The sequence below is a fragment of the Emiliania huxleyi genome, assembly GCF_000372725.1.
Source record: "Emiliania huxleyi CCMP1516 unplaced genomic scaffold EMIHUscaffold_3929, whole genome shotgun sequence".
NCBI lineage: Eukaryota > Haptophyta > Isochrysidales > Noelaerhabdaceae > Emiliania > Emiliania huxleyi.
The window spans coordinates 1-1,829 of record NW_005199024.1 but is presented as its reverse complement, the minus strand read 5'-3'; the positions used below and the strand labels follow the sequence as shown (position 1 = coordinate 1,829).

At 69.1% G+C, this 1,829-nt stretch overlaps 1 protein-coding gene across 1 annotated transcript; it reads left to right on the top strand.

The window, feature by feature from the left end:
• Positions 1-34: 34 nt before the first annotated feature.
• On the top strand, positions 35-496 carry EMIHUDRAFT_255814 (hypothetical protein; the record flags this gene model as incomplete). The annotated part of the gene is made up of 1 exon (XM_005771045.1): positions 35-496. The coding sequence occupies one exon, from the start codon at positions 35-37 to the stop codon at positions 494-496; it is 462 nt and encodes a 153-aa protein (XP_005771102.1).
• Between the last annotated feature and the right edge of the window lie 1,333 nt (positions 497-1,829).

The window sequence follows — 1,829 nt, the reverse complement described above, 5'->3', positions numbered from 1 at the left end:
GAAAACCATCCCGATCAACAACGTGCAGGACATCATGATCAACGAGCCAGCCGCGTACGCAGCCTGGTGCTGCTTCGTGCCGAACGTGCTCACCTCGGTCGCGATCGAGACCGCGGGCACGGGCGGCGCCATGGGCGGCGGCGACCCGAGGGTCGACCCGTCTTTTGGCATGCTGCAGGGCCTCCTCGATCCGCAGCGCTTCCGAAATGTCGTGCTGAACCTGAAGAAAGGCATCTACATCGAGCCGGGCGGCGGCACGCGAGCCGTCGGCGCGCCGCCCGCAGTCGACTCGCTCGGCCGCACGCTCGGCGCGCTGGGTCTCCCCGCCGCCGGCACGCTCGCCACCGCGGCGGCGGCGTCTCCGGCCATCGGCGGCAGTGCGATGGAGCAGTACCTCGCTGAGATGGTCGGCGTCCTCCACAACATCGACCAGAACCTTTTTCATATCCGCTCACGGGTCCCTGATCGCCTCTTCACGGGTCCCTGCTCCTCCTAAACGCTAAACCTAATCGCCTCAAGTAGTATCCTGCTCGGTGTGGGACACACTAAATCAAAACGGTCAAAATCTGACGATGGTGGGACGCGTGTGTCCCCGCCCGCCTGCACGATCTTGGTGTGCGACGGGGATCTTCAAGATTTCCACAGGGCTCAACAGGTCATGCAAAACGGGCCCTGAGTGTGACCGAAACGCGTACACCGGCACATTGTCGGCCGATGCGCGGCTCGCCGCCCACCCCAGGCGGTCCCTAGGTGTTATATAGCATAAACACCGTCCGTGCAGGGCTCCTAGGCCATCACTTGGTCCACAGTGGACGGACACACAGCCTCAGCCGGCCCGGCGGGCTCCCGACCAGAGCCCGTCCGGAGGCCACAAACGGACACTCTACCGACCTTTACACCCCTAGACAACCCACTCCGACTAGCATACGGTGTCGGCCCGACCGCCCTGCGGCCCCAGCTACCAGCTGGCGCCGCTCGGCCCGGCTGGAGGCGACTGGGGCGCCCAAAATTGCGGAGCCGGCGACGTCCTCCGGCCAGCAGCCGGATCGGGCGTCCGACCCGCCCCCTCGGCGACCCGAGATGGTCTCCCCGACCCCCGAGGCTTGGCGCACCGCGCGAGGGGGGCAGCCCAGCCACCCTGCACCGCCCAGGCCGCCCTCTGCGAGCCCAGGCGCGCCGTAGAGAGTGCCGACGCGATGTCGACGATTTTGGCCTGCGAGACGGGGGCGAGGAGCGGTGTGAGGGCGCCATGTGCCCGGGCGACGGGCTAAGGGGCCGCTACACGGGCCGCAGAGCTCACCAGCACCGGCACGGTGGCGCTGGTAGCGATGGTGTTGCTTCGGCCGCCTTTGGCAGTACCTGACCGAGGGCTGACTCACGACGGCGACGGGGCTGCGAGCCGGGTGGCGGGGTGCGGGGAGGAAGGAGGGGACGCGCCGCGAGAGGGGGGGAGGGGTGCTCTCACGTCTGGCTGGCCCGCCCCGGCCCCCACGGGGTCGGGATGGTCGATGCTGCTGCTCTAGGCGGTCGTTCCGGGTCGCCAGACCGGTCCTGCGGCGGAGTCGGAGTGTGAGGGGCAGGGGCACGGCCGTGCGGCGGAGGGGACGCGCATCGCGCAGCTCGCAGCAGCCCGAGAGGGCCTGAGCCCGGCCAGGGAGTTACCCACCGCTCGGGCCAAAGAGACAGCGTCGCTGGAGGTGCGCCCCGCGGCCATTTTGTACGCCCGATGCACGCCTGACCCGGGAGGGGGAGGGGTGGTCAGAGAGACGCGGCGGGCCGGGGAGAGAGGGGACGCGCGCGCCTTCTAATACTCACTCGTGGCGCCGGCC